The 12,760-nt window shown below is 43.0% G+C and overlaps 1 protein-coding gene across 1 annotated transcript in view; it reads right to left on the reverse strand.

Moving 5' to 3' along the window:
• TENM4 (teneurin transmembrane protein 4) overlaps window positions 1-12,760 on the reverse strand; it is a 254,200-nt gene that overhangs the window by 68,115 nt on the left and 173,325 nt on the right. The window contains exons 14-15 of the mRNA XM_059466032.1: window positions 12,487-12,606; window positions 4,319-4,580 (exon numbers count right to left, since the gene is read on the reverse strand). Coding sequence (XP_059322015.1) covers window positions 4,319-4,580; window positions 12,487-12,606 — 382 coding nt within the window. The remainder of the gene's footprint in view (window positions 1-4,318; window positions 4,581-12,486; window positions 12,607-12,760) is intronic.

Here is a 12,760-nt window from a genome sequence, read left to right on the forward strand (position 1 = left end):
GGCGGGGGAGGCTGCAAGGCAGGTGGGTCAAGAGATCCACCCATCAGGAAGGGATCACATCTATCACAGTGTGATTCTTGAGGTGTCCTTGGGGTGCAGGGTCAGAAGCTGGACTCAATGTGGGTCCCATTCCACTCAGGAGATTCTAGGATTCCATGATCCTTGTGCCTTCCAAGTTATGTCACTCCTATACCCAGCTCCGTCTATGTGGGAGCAGAAAACTTCCTCGGCATAGTGAGTTGCTCAGCTCTTACAGGTTTTCTGGTTAGTGCTATCAAAAATGACAAATCTCATAATCTGGCCCCTGAAAACACCTCTTCTGAGATGTTATCCATGGCCCAACACTTTTTAAAGTGACAACTAAAAGGCTCAGAGTGTTGCAGCACTTGAAAACAGACACATCCAGCAGTTAAAGCCCCATTCCACTGTGCTCATAAATATTTACCTTCTCTAATGCAGTCTTTCTAATTTACATATCTCAGTGCTTAGGAGGCTGAAATATAACAGAATTGGGAAAACCCAGGATTTTAAAAATATATTTTATGAGATCATCAACAAGCTGGATGGGGACCAGGCTCAACCAGAGATGAGCTCAGCCAAACTGCAGTAAAGGTGGTCCTTTGTATCAAATCTGTCTTCATATGTAACCCCATTAGGATAAAAACAGGCACAAATAATTGTCATGGAGATACTATTTAGAAAGCCTGCTTCAGATCCTTGTCATAAGTAATTATTTCTCTCTGTCGTGATCTAACTCTGCTGTCCACCATTCCAAAGAAAAGGTCATTCCAACACTGCCAAGGCACTGAGCAGCACAAGGGGCTGTGTTTAAAGGTATCTGCTTGAAGAGAGGGTTCAAATAATAATTCAGGCGATTCAAAATGTATTTGTAGTTTGTAAGTTGTGACAAACTAGCAACAAAACATGGCACTGGAAGGGGGGTGTATAATTCAGTAGAATATCAGAGGGAGAAAAGGGGGAAAACAAGCTTTAAAATAATCTGAATGTGCTAGAAGTAATAAGAGCTAAATTGTGCCCTTATTTCTATTTGATAATTGCTGTTTGGCCCAGATACATTCATGTGCTGTGACTGCAGGCCTTGTGAAAGACTCTTAGAGTTTATCCCAGACTAACCAATATAATCTGCTCTTTTAAAAAGATCCAGCCACAAGGCTAGGCAGGCAGAAGAGCAGATTCTTCAGGCTTACTGGGGATTTACACAGGGTCACAATTTTCACTGTCATGTTCTCTTTCTCTGTGGTGAGAATCTGTTCTTGTCTTAGTAGCAATTTTTCTACTCTTTGCATGAGACAAGGTAGGAAATCTTGTTTCTTTGTGCTGGGTTACACATGTCTCCTACAGATACTCTTCACTCTGCCAGCAGACAGGCAAGGAACAGTCAATGTCTTTTTTTTTTTTTTGTAAGATGCTCAGAGAAAATTTTAAAAAGGAAAACCATTTTGAGTCTGATTCAGGGGCCTTAACATAGACATCAGTGCTTTTGAAACACTCTATGGTATCCAAAACTTCTGCAAGGGCATGACAACTCTGACATGGACCTTTCTGACATCTCCACCTTTCTGAAGCTACAGCTGGAGGCCTGAAGGGGCACTTCAGGGCATTCTGAATGGCCCCAAATCTGTCTGTAGGCACCTGAATAAAATATTAAAAATGTACTACTAGGTTTTTTGAATGCATCCAGGTAAAGAGCACTGCATTTATTTCTGCATTTATTTGTTGGAGCTCATGGGGTTCTTATCTACCCACTTGTCAAAACCTCTTTCCCAGCCCTGCTATCTGCTTGTCACCTCCTCCCAGCTATGTGCTTACACCTTTTATATTTAACATTTCCCTACTAAGAACTGTGTATTATAAAATGCAGCTGCGGGAATGGACAGCTAGGTTAATTTTTATTGTATGTACATCCAGTACAGAAATGAAAAGTAGTCCATTTCTGAACTGCAGTACAGTCAGGACTCCACCACAAATCAGATTCTCTTGTAAACTCCTGCACCACAAACTCTGCTAACATTCAGTTGTCAATATTTGAGGTGGAATATTGATTTACAGGTTTTAGCTCAGACATATGGCACACAGGAAAAGCACTGTGTTCATCATGTATGGGAGTCATCTTATGTCAATTTAAGAACCTAAGTTAGGTGTCTGCTCTGAACTGCTCTTTTAGGTCTTGCCTACAGATAACAGCAGATACAGACAGACTCTTTAGAAGGTTGGTATTGCCTTGTAAACTTAAGAGTGGGATTCAATTCCAGTTTAAGGCATCTAAATCCAGATGTCAACTTATGTGATGTTTACATCACATAAACAACGTGATGTGAACACACACATTAATTCAGTCAGTGGAATCAAACTGATACAATCAATTTCAGTAAGTGGAAACTAACTGCTACCATCAGTGAGAACCAGAAAGCTTCAGGGTGGTCAGCTTAAGTGATGTGTAGGCTCCACTGATGTACTGGTTAGATTTCTGTCCACTTAAATGGGAGCTCGGATATTTGGCACATATCCAGACAACTGCATGTGAACTCTTTATAATCTTAAAATTAATCTTTCTTATGTATTAGATTCCATCACTACAAGTGTCTCATGGGACTTGGAATGTCCAAGTGATCTGCCATTCACAAGGATATCCAGAAGATATAATGCAGGACACTGATAGGGGGATCATTCTGGATTGGCAGCTGAAGTTCAAGCAGGACATCATCAGGACATTTCAAATGGCACCAAATATCGTTGATGAGGGTGGTAAAACATTGACACAGGTTGCCCAGAGAGATGGCAGATGCCCCAACACTGAAAACATTCAAAATCAGGTTGGATGAGGCTCTGAGCAGCTTGGTCTACTGGAAGGTGTTTGTGGTACCAAATAATGACTGAGGTTATGATCATAGTTGCACTGTATGAGATATTTGCTTTTTCCCAAGCAGCACTGACCTTTCATGATGTTTGTTTATTTCATAAAAAGATGTGGAAACCAAGATTCTGAACCAAGAATTTATAATATGATGGACTTTACAAAATACAGGACTTAATTGGTAATTATGCTGGGACAAACATGGGGACCATAATTGTAAATTAGTGTGAGAAAGGATCATAAGACTTGGTCCAGAGAGAAAGGTAAAGAGACCACTAGCTTTATTGGTTGCTGGGTTTAGCACCTGGTTTATTAAAATTAGAAGGTATAAAGTTACTTCTTTTCTCATTAATGGTACTGCAACCCCAGTGGAGTCACGCTGGAAGCACACAGTTTGTCTCTACACTTCTTATCATTTCCTCCTTGGCAGATTATTGTCACTAAAAGCAATACTCAGGACATGCTGAATGCTGGCATATAAAATCCAGAGAACAGCCTGTCCAATGTAGCAAAAGTTGAATGCTGCTACATCCATGTCTTTCAACAGAATTAGTATTTTTAAGGAAAACTGTTAATTTAGTTCCTTGGACTATTCAGTTTAAAACAAAACTTTCCATTTGACAAAATACTTTGAAGCCACAGCAGATTGTTAAGGTTCTTTATCTGACTCATACTTACTCATAAAAATTAAAGGTAACCCTCTCACTCTGCTCATCTATTCCAAATGTCATGAAATGCAATAAAACTGAGGTGCTCTGCAGGCTGGCCCCTCTCACCCACCTGCTGGCTGACTGAATGTCTCAGCAGCTGAGTAGAGTGGGGGGGTATGACTTCCAACCATGAGAAAGTTCACTCCAACACTCCACCACCAAGGTTTATAGTGCCCAGAGGGTGGAATTTGCTCCTGAACAGAAGACAGGCATTAGAGCATCAGCCAGAAGGGCATCAGCCTGGTGCTGGGCATGTTGAATACCAAAGGGCTGAGACCAAGGAAGGGCTTGTTGGTCACACAAGGGTCCCAGCTCATGTGTTAGCCACAAGCGCTTTGCCTCCATCTCTCAGGGATAGGAGAAAAGAAATCTGGTAAAGCGAGTGCCTGGGAGCGAGTGCTCCTGCCAAATGTCTGAAAAATGGGGTATCAAATGAGTGCTTATTGTTAGGAGAGCAGGGGAACAGTTGCATTTGTGTTGCTCAAAGCTGTCAAAAGAAGCACAGAAAGAAGATGGGGATGAGGAGGCCCTGGCAGAGGTTGCCCAGAGAAATTGTGGATGCCCCAATCCAGTTCAATGCCAGGTTGGATGGGGCTCTGATCAACCTGGTCTAATGGACAGTGTCCCTGCCCAAGGCAGGGGGGCTGGAACTACCTGATCTTTAAGGTCCCTTCCAACCCAAACCATTCTATGATTTTATTACTAATTGTCCCTCAGCTCAAACGGCTCATACCTGGATTTCAGGAACAATAGGACCTTTCTCTGAGCAGGAAGTTGCAAAAGCAGTGAGCGGAGAAGGAGAGACCACAGGGTTGGGCCGGGCGAAGTTACTGAGGTCACAGCTTGGGATCTCGTTCTCTTCGTGCCTCATGACGATGGTTTCCATCACAAAGAAGCGATCCCACGGCAGCCACAGCGTGTGCTCCTGGGTGATGAAGGGAGCCCGCTCAAAGTGCAGGATAATGGAGATTCCACCAATGGTAACAAGATCAAAGCTGTTTTGAGAGATGGAATACAAAATTAGTGCAAGCACTACCCCATCTGTTTGTTTCAACTGCCTAGCAAGGACCCCAGAAAAATAACTGCAAGAAATGTCATCAGTCTCATTTTATGAACCTAAAATCTGCAGACCAAATATAGTTTACCTGAGTAACAGCAAGTGCTGGAGGCAGGAGTCCAAGGCAGGAGTCCAAAGAAGTCCAGCTTCTTTGTCCTCATGTATACTGAAATCATACCCATCCCTTTTTTGAAACATGTTTATCTTTGTTGGTGCTTTTCTAGCACCAACTTATTTTGGCCATATATATTAATTTTCTTTTTTTTTTTTTTTAAGTTGTGATTATCCAAACAAATGCACAGATTGGACCAATTCACGTGATGAAATAAACTATTTGGAAAGAGGTTTCTCTGACATATCCCCATATGAATTGTCTCTTGGCATCTCGCTAACTTGACTAATGCCTAATGCAACCCAGGGAACATGGAGAGCACAGTTATGGACTGAACCTAGTCTACTAGAAATACCTACAGTGCAGGGTGTCTGTGTGCCAAAGCACTCTGGACATCATCTTTTTTGACTCTTAAACATTTAGAGCAGTGCAGATGAATCACTGCCTGTGGTCTCTGACTTCACCCTAAGCTGCCTCCTGCCAAGTGGCTTATCTGCCTGTGTTAGTGTTGGATAACAGACAGCCCTCCAGAGCTGTGTGAAAGAATGTAACCTTGATTAGGAAAATGTTCATCCTCTGGATGTAAAGATGTTGGGATAAGGTTCTGGTGGTTTTCTTAGTTTTGTATTTAAACTTCTCATTTTGTCACAGATTTTATCAAGTACCACAGGGATATATCCACTATGCATAGACCCAAAAAAGAGGTGTTAAGTAAGAAAGGAAAGGATTTCAACAGAAATTGACGACCTCTTGTTTTTGCTCCTTTGTGTTTTTCTCACTGTCTCTTCAGATTGCAATGCCAAACATGTGCTTCAGGCAAAGAAAGTTTTCTCATCCCCGTTTCTCACTTTCATGCTTGGTACTGCTGTATGACACTCTCACTGAGAGTTTATGCATGTGATCAGGTTCACTGGTTTCAGCAGAGCTGCTCATGTGCTTAAAGAGCTACGAGCCTAAGTGCGTCTCTGCATGAGAACTGGGATCTGAAACACTCTTGATTGCCCAAAGCCAGATGATGCACCTTGTAAATACATGGCAAGAAAGGTGAAAAAACTATCTAAAAATTATTTTTTAAAATTAATTGTGAGGCTTTCAGATTGGAGCAACAATGGGCATGAACTGTTTCTAAAAAATGTCTTTGTCAAGGAATTTTTTGGGGGGACCTTTTTTATTTCATGGTTTATGGACTGAGGTGCCATTTAGGAAATAGAATTATGAAAAGGTTATTCATTAAAGAATGTTGAATTGAGTCCATGAGAGGAAGTGGAAAGCACTTCAAAAAGCCAAAGCCATATTTATTCTACCACTTGAGTTGGGGCATCATGTTCCCAGACCTATGGAGCTTGGCTTGCTGCAGCCTCAGGAGTAACCTGCTGGTTCCTGCCAGCAAAGCTGCACAACGTTTGTACCCTGATGTGAATGTTTCTAACAGTCAATTAGCATTTGGCAACTCCAGCTGGGAGGGAGATGCTTGCTCTGCATGGATCCAGGCACTGAACAGGCCAACAGGAGGGAGGAAATAAACATTACAAATGATTCTCAACAAGTTTTTAGGCAAGTTGGAAGAGGTCTTATTTGCAAACACCTCTGTTTCATCCCTTTGGCTTCACTGAGCCTGGATCAGAGATGGAATCTGCTGGGGGGAAATGTCTTGGCCTCTCCTGCATCCCCAAAGCAGGATGCAAAAAGGAAAGCACCACCTCCATGTCAGGCTCCAGCAGCTGTGAAAACAGAACCATGCAGTATTTTTTAGCAAGCGGTGTTGCTCACAAGCTGGTTTTCCCAGAGTCCCAGGGTGCAGCTTTCAAGTTATCTTGATGAACTAAACAAAAGGTAAACCCAAAATCAAGCAGAAAAAAAACAAACGGAAAACACCTCCCAGTTTCTCTCAGTGAAATTAAATTTAACAAAAAGAAAACTGTCCTGGGATTGAAGAAATAAGATAATTTTATTTCTGTTTTTGCTGCTCATCTCTGATGTATTTTTTACCACTCCATAAAAATCATACTTGTCGTACAGTTGTTTTGTTGTTTTTCTTTAAAGACTCTGGAGAGACAAGCCGAAGGATGAAATTATCTATTTATCCAAATCAGCTCAAAAAATAAAAACCCCACAGGAAAGTGTAACCCTTTCTCATGTCTCTTCTCTGAAAGCTCATTGTTTTTGGTATTTCTGAAAAAGCTATGCAAAGGCTGCTGAATGCAATATGGAAAAGGTCTGGAGACTTACTTGCTGCTTTATTGTGTTCCTACACCCAGGGATACTGAGGACCTGCAGCCTCTTTAAACTATCACTTTAATCAAATTTAAAACTTTATTTTAAAATGTGGTTTATAATACAGTACTGATACTTTGAACTGTCTGTTATCTTTGCTTTACACAGAAATGCATACAACAGAGTAGTTTGAGAGTTGTCACTTTAAATTCATGCCCTGTTATATAAACAAAGTCTCTGGTGCAGTAATTAGGCTAAAAACACAAGCAAGCCTTGAAGTTATAGGAGTTTTGCTGAGTCTAAGTAATGTGACTTAAACAGGACCAGGGTTTCACTATTTCAGGCTGTATCTGAGCAATGTTATAGGAGAGACCTGGAATAAAGTGAGTCCTCTTACAGAGGTGAAAAATTTATCTCACTGTAATTCTAAAACTGAAATTTTACTTACTCATTTGGAGACTTTATCAGGCCAAAAAGAAACCTCAAAACCCCCAAACCTGGAGTGACAAAATCAGCTTAGGAACCAATCTAGCTAAACTGATGCAATTGTATCTTTAAAGTCCCTTACTTTAAAACCCTGCTATCAGTAAACTGATTTACTAAATCAATTTAAGGCAACTCAGTGCACATTTTCAAGAATATATATTCCTATGGTGAATATGCCTAATAATAAACCTGCTGAGTTTTATGCAGTTATCTCATGACCCCCGGAACAAGGTAACTGCTTGCATGTGTGCTCCCATTTATTCTCCAAACCAGAATGACACTAAAGATGGGAGGGATGACCCTCTATGACTGGGAATGCTCTGGACTGCATGCAGCCTGCTACTGTAGTTCAGGAGAACCTGCTTCTTGTCTAAGAGCATCAATTCCTTAAAACAAAGTTGACCCAATCACATGAAAACTTTGCTGTACAAAAGCTGATGAGACATGCCCTATTAAAAAAAATACTCAAACCCATAGAAAAGATAATAGAAACTGGAACAGCATGAATTCTTTACATGATTTGGAAAGTGCTTTATATATGGCATTAAATAAATACTAGAAAAATCAGTAAGGAACACAAGTAAATATTAACTCTCTTTCACTGGCTGGTTCATTGGACTGGGAAAGTCAAGAGATGCACCTAATTGTACCCACTAAATCAGAGGCTGGGATTAGAAATCAGGATGTCTGACAACATTTTTTGGCCTGACAAGTTTTAGCTTGAATGGTCTTATATAGTTCAAGGTAATTTACAGACCACTGAGGAAGTCACTGGACTCAAGGATGGATTTCAAGGACTTTGAGTGACCTGGTCTAGTGGGAGTTGTCCCTGCTTATGGCAGGGGAGTTGGAACCAGATGATCTTTAAGGCTGCTTCCAGCCCAAACCATTGGGTTCCATGAATTTTGGTGTTCTTTAACTTGTCCATTTATGGACAAGTGGTTTTTGTCCACAGAGTACCTACAGAGTACACAGATGCACTGATGTGCCTGTTCATTTGACAAAATACCTGCATGTATCCCTTAGCCAAGTTGGGAGGTATATTCATTATTCTGGAGGCTCAGCACTGCAACTGGATAATTTGTTTGATGTTTGTGCACCAGGTTTCTGTAGAAGCAGACTGCCTTAAGAGGAAGGTGAAGAAAGTGAAATCAGAAGAGCTGACACCACAGAGTCAGGGGGTACACTGACTCCCACCAGTTGCCTACAGAAATCACAGCTTTAGGATGAATCCCACTTGGTCACAGATTCCTTGCTCTGAGACAGCTGATCTCTGTCATTTTTATCACTTAGAGCTGGGTATCTGCTGGGGGCTGAGTCAGCAAGCTGCAGCCCTGAGCTCCTTGAAACTAATTTAGCTTTTGGAGGCTGGCAGCCACTCCAAGGAACCAGGAGTCCACCGAAGCCTGGTGGAGCATACTGATGCTCCGGCTGCATTGCCTTCTGCCCTGTGCCCCTGCTCAGCTGGACTTTGGGAAGCACATAGCATGGAAGGAGCATCCCTAGCTTGAACTGCCAGTAGAAGTAGATTTGTAGCATGGGGGGGGGTTACCTCTCACCACTGAAGAATCAGAAAGAAATAGTTGCTTGAATATTACAAAGGTCTGGAGCCTGGATGGCAGCAGTTACCTCCATGCTCTGTCCCTTTAGCTTTCATGTTTGCTGGCTAGAGGTCCAGTTACAACAGGGCCCCTCTGTGCTAGGTCCAGCACAACTGCAATGTAAAGAGATGGTTTCTTTCCTCAAAGTATTTGTAATCTAAATTAATAATTACATGCAGCAGTTGGGTGTTTTACACACACAAGGAAACAGACAGACAGAACAAAAGGTTATGACAGGCACTGTTGTCCAGCAATCTTTTAGTCATATTTATCTGTTCTACTGGATACAGATTTTGTGCTGATCCATACACAGCAAGCTAAATATGAGAGTGTGGTTTGGATCCCATTTTGCCACAAAGCAGATTCAGTAAGGTTGTCAAAGATACCCTTAAGCACAAATGTTCAAATTTTCTCCTTTTTGCAGCAATGCCTAAGCCAGTGGCAATAAGAAGACACCAGCTCCAGGGGTGTCCTCTTTCTGGAATGTCTCTTTATCATCTGCATTTTATTGTCATATCGTTGAAGGGTTGGAGCATCATTTGGAAAGCCTCCCAGTCCCCACCAGTGTAACAGTAGGTGTGAACACCCCTGAGTGTGAACCGGACATCATCAAGCACACGTGTCTAGCACATGTTCTTCTTTTTCATTACAATTCTGTTTCTCTGGCCAACTCAAATGAAACTTGTGGATTAGAGAGGTGCTAAAACCCATAAATCCTCTCCCAAGTGCTAGTGGTTAGTAGTCAATATGTAGAGCGTATGCAGCTGGAAGCCCTTCTGTTACGCTTTTGTTCTTAAAAGAAAGGGAGCCAATTAGCACTAACAAACAAAAGATAAGATGAAAGACATTCCCAATTTGCACTGCTTTTGTCTTGGTTGAGCATGATTGCTGAGATTCTGCCTCTAACACAACCGTAATCTTAATGACTTCCTAATAATTTCAACATGAATTAACAAGAATATATCTGCTGGGAGCAGGAGACATCTTTTTCTGTGCATGGGCACTGCATTACCAAATTGCTGGCTAAAGATTCTAGGTGGTATCACTAAATTAATAATAATAAATAATGGGAAGGAAAGGGGGGAGTGGGGAGGGGGGAGGGGGAAGGGAAGGGAAGGGAAGGGAAGGGAAGGGAAGGGAAGGGAAGGGAAGGGAAGGGAAGGGAAGGGAAGGGAAGGGAAGGGAAGGGAAGGGAAGGGAAGGGAAGGGAAGGGAAGGGAAGGGGAAGGGAATGGAAGGGAAGGGAAGGGAAGGGAAGGGAAGGGAAGGGAAGGGAAGGGAAGGAAGGGAAGGGAAGGGAGGGAAGGGAAGGGAAGGGAAGGGAAGGGAGAGGGAAGGGGAAGAGAGAGAGAGAAAGAAGAGAAGAGAAGAGAAGAGAAGAGAAGAGAAGAGAAGAGAAGAGAAGAGAAGAGAAGAGAAGAGAAGAGAAGAGAGAGAAGAGAAAGAGAAGAGAAAGAGAAGAGAAAGAGAAGAGAAGAGAGAGAAGTAAGAGAAGAGAAGAGAAGAGAAAGAGAAGAGAAGAGAAGAGAAGAGAAGAGAAGAGAAGAGAAGAGAAGAGAAGAGAAGAGAGAGAAGAGGAGAAAGGGAAGGGAAGGAAGGAAGGGAAGGGGAAGGGAAGGGAAGGGAAGGGAAGGGAAGGGAAGGGAAGGGAAGGGAAGGGAAGGAAGGGAAGGGAAGGGAAGGGAAGGGAAGGGAAGGGAAGGGAAAGGGAAGGGAAGGGAAGGGAAGGGAAGGAAGGGAAGGAGAGAGGAAGAGAAGAGAGAGAAGAGAAGAGAAGAGAAGAGAAGAGAAGAGAAAGAGAGAAGAGAAGAGAAGAGAAGAGAAGAGAAGAGAAGAGAAGAGAAGAGAAGAGAAGAGGCTATTCATTTGTTAGGGAACTACAAGGATCATCAAGTTGAGCTGCCTTACAAGTTCAGGGCTGATCAAATTAAACCACGTTATTAAGGGCATTGTCCAAATGCCTCTTAAAACACTGACAGGCTTAGGACATTGAATGCCTCTAGGAATGCTGAGGTTACACTTGGTGCTGGTAGCCTGGTGTGCATCTATAGTGTGAGCTGCAGCTGAGCTCCCTGGGGGGCAGGAGGCCAAGCCAAAGCCTGAGGCAAGAGGCAGGGAACTACCAAGTAGCCACAAGGAGAGACGACAGGAGCTGACAACTCCAGACTTTCCCAGGCTTAGACTGTGAGGGTTAAAAGTCTAGGGTTTCCTTTGTCCAGGGTCCCTCCTTGCAGGCAGCAGCTTGGACTCTTTTGTTATTTAGTTATTGTACCAAGATTAAATTGTTTTAGGGATCTGGACACGAGACACTGCTATGGGACACCTGAGGTCTAGTGGGTGAGGAACCCTGGTGTGACTGTGTGAGTGTGGAGTGTGGCTGCAAAGGGACCCCTGTCCCAGCTCAGGTGGTGTGAGTGGCTTCTGGATAGTTCAACAGGGATGTTTGCTTAACTGGAAGCCTGCTTCAGTGTTTAACCCTCTCAGTTAAGAAATGTTTCTTCATGTCCAGTCTAAATCTCTCCCGGTTTTGAACCATTCCCATGAGTCCTATCAGTGGATACCAAGGAGGTGAGCTCAGTACTTCCCTCTCCACACCTGCTCCTTAGGAAGCTCTAGGAAGTAATGGGGACACCCTTCAAGCCCCCTTTTCTCTGAACTAGAAAAACTCAGAGTCCTCAGATGCTGCTCACAGGATATTCCTTCCAGCCTTCTCACTACTTTCTTGCCCTCCTCTGGACACATTAAGGGACCTGAACACTTTTCTTAAATTATGGGGCCCAGAACTGCATGCAGTGCTCTGAGCGAGGCCACACCAACACTGGATACAGCAGGACAACCACCTTTTTTACAGGCTGGTCATGCTGTGTTTGGGTTGGGGTTTGCCCTCTTGGCTGCAAGACACACAGCTCTAACAGCTTCTATTCAGCTGTTGCTGGCCAGCACCCTCTGATCCCTGCATGCAGGGTTGTTCTCCAGCCACTCCTGTCTCAGTTTATACTTGTGCCTGGTGTTACTTTGTTCCAGGTGCAGAAAATCCAGCATTTTGACTTTTTAAAATTCATCCCATTCATCACAGCCCAATGCTCCAATGTACCTACATCCCTCTGCAAGGTCTCTTGTCCCTCAGGAGCATCAAGACCACCTCCCAGTTTGGTACCATCAGCATCTTGCTAATGGTGCATTCAACTCCTGCATCCAGGCCATTGATAAATGCACTGAACAAGACTGGCCCTGGAACTGAAGAGCAAGGAACAGAACTGGGGATCAGTCACCAGCCAGATGCAGCCCCAAAACAACCAACATTAATGCACCAACATCTTCAAAAGGCATGAATAATAAACGTGCTCTTGGAAAGAGTTTCTCTTTAGTGGTCATGGCAATAATGCTGTTACTACTGCCTGAACACTGTAAATCCCATACAGACATCCTACCTGCCATCTTGTCTGCTGATTGTGTATCCAAACAGAGGATTGTTGACAAAGCTGATGTTCACTCCAACTAAAGGGGTCCCATCTGCTGTCATCACCTGGCCTCGAATCACACATGCATGTCTGCAAGAAAGAGAAAAATAATAAGAAACAGTAAGTCTTTTGGACAAATGCAGTTTCTTCCTCTGTTGATGTGGCTAGGAATTCCTATGGATTAGAAAGGCAAGGCCTTTATAACCTGTAAAGCTGGAGGTCATACCATGTGTTTTGATGGTGG

Source organism: Ammospiza nelsoni, chromosome 2, assembly GCF_027579445.1.
Source record: "Ammospiza nelsoni isolate bAmmNel1 chromosome 2, bAmmNel1.pri, whole genome shotgun sequence".
Taxonomy (NCBI): Eukaryota; Metazoa; Chordata; class Aves; order Passeriformes; family Passerellidae; genus Ammospiza; species Ammospiza nelsoni.